We start from the raw sequence: 1,288 nt of genomic DNA, 5'->3' as shown, positions 1-1,288 counted from the left end.
AGCGCTCCACCAAGGCGCTGCACGCGCTGCTGCACGGCCTGGCGCTGGTCATTGCCCTCGTCGGTCAGTGCCGGGGACGGGCTGGGCGCCTGGGGCTGGAGACGGCCCCGGCGGTAACGGGCTCCTCTCCGCAGGCATCGTCGCTGTCTTCGAGTCCCACCGGAGCAAGGGCATCCCGGACATGTACAGCCTGCACAGCTGGTGCGGGATGGCCGCCTTCCTGCTCTACCTCCTGCAGGTGAGGGCTGGGGAGCCCCCGGGGGAGAAGGGACCCCACAGCATCCCGTAACATCCCTGCACCCCGCAGTGGCTCCCGGGCTGCGGGGTCTTCCTGTTCCCCGGCGCCTCCTTCTCGCTGCGCAGCCGGTACAAAACCCAGCACGTCTTCTTCGGCATCGCCCTCTTTGCCCTCTCCATTGCCACCTGCTTGCTGGGCATCACTGAGATGCTCCTCTTCAACATCAGGTGGGTGACTGAGCTCGGGGGGGTGGTAGCCCCCCAGATCCTCCAGACCCCCAGCAAAGGGCTGCTCCAGCCCCGTGGGGCAGAATCTGGTCCCTGCTCAGACTCTGGGCCCATGGCTATTAAATCTGCCCCAAGGCCCTTGGTGACTTTATGACTTAATGACTTCAGCTGCTGCTGAGTCACTTCCCAGATGATGTTTAACAAGGGCCGGATCCTGCGGCAGCTTGCTTTGGGGATGGGGACAAAACAGCCACCGTCACCTCTCTGCAGCCAGGTGTTTCAGAGTCCCCCAGGGACACTCGTGTCCCCCTCACAGCTAGAGGACATGGCGATGGCCCCAGCTGCTCACCAGGGTCCCCCCCAGCCCCAGAAGTGTGGGGCACAACTATGGAGCACCCCAGGAGCCGGTTCTCTCGGGCCAGAGGAGCACATCTGGCAGGGGAGGTGCTGGGCTGCCTATAGCCCCACCATAGGACTGTGCCCCGTTTTCTCTGCTGTCACCAGGACTGTCCCTCCCCAAAGGGAGCAGCACCTGGGGAGTCACCTCTTGCTCTGATGGGGAGGAAAAGGCCCTTTTCCAGGGTGTGTGCCGGAAGGATGAGGAGGGGGTCCCAGCCAGGGCAGAGACAGGCCACTCGCACCCCGAGGCTTGAGCATCCCTCTCTGTCCCCACAGGGACTCCTACAGCCACTTTGTGCCCGAGGGTGTCCTGGCCAACACACTGGGGGTGCTGCTGGTGGCCTTTGGGCTGGTGGTGGGCTACGTGCTGACAAGGGATGACTGGAAGCGCCCGCCGCTGGCCGAGGAACTGGCCCTCTCCATG

General features: G+C 64.4%; 1 protein-coding gene across 1 annotated transcript in view; it reads left to right on the top strand.

Annotated features, from left to right (window-relative positions):
* Positions 1 to 5: 5 nt before the first annotated feature.
* Positions 6 to 1,288, top strand: part of LOC104507076 (cytochrome b561) — a gene marked incomplete at its 5' end in the record, with an annotated part of 1,329 nt that continues 46 nt past the window's right edge. Inside the window, 4 exon segments of the mRNA XM_010148243.1 lie at positions 6 to 63; positions 135 to 238; positions 308 to 465; positions 1,141 to 1,287. Coding sequence (XP_010146545.1) covers positions 6 to 63; positions 135 to 238; positions 308 to 465; positions 1,141 to 1,287 — 467 coding nt within the window.

Source organism: Eurypyga helias, unplaced genomic scaffold, assembly GCF_000690775.1.
Source record: "Eurypyga helias isolate BGI_N326 unplaced genomic scaffold, ASM69077v1 scaffold29303, whole genome shotgun sequence".
Lineage (NCBI taxonomy): Eukaryota > Metazoa > Chordata > Aves > Eurypygiformes > Eurypygidae > Eurypyga > Eurypyga helias.
The sequence above is the reverse complement of the archived record's forward strand: the minus strand, read 5'-3'. Positions and strand labels throughout refer to the sequence as shown.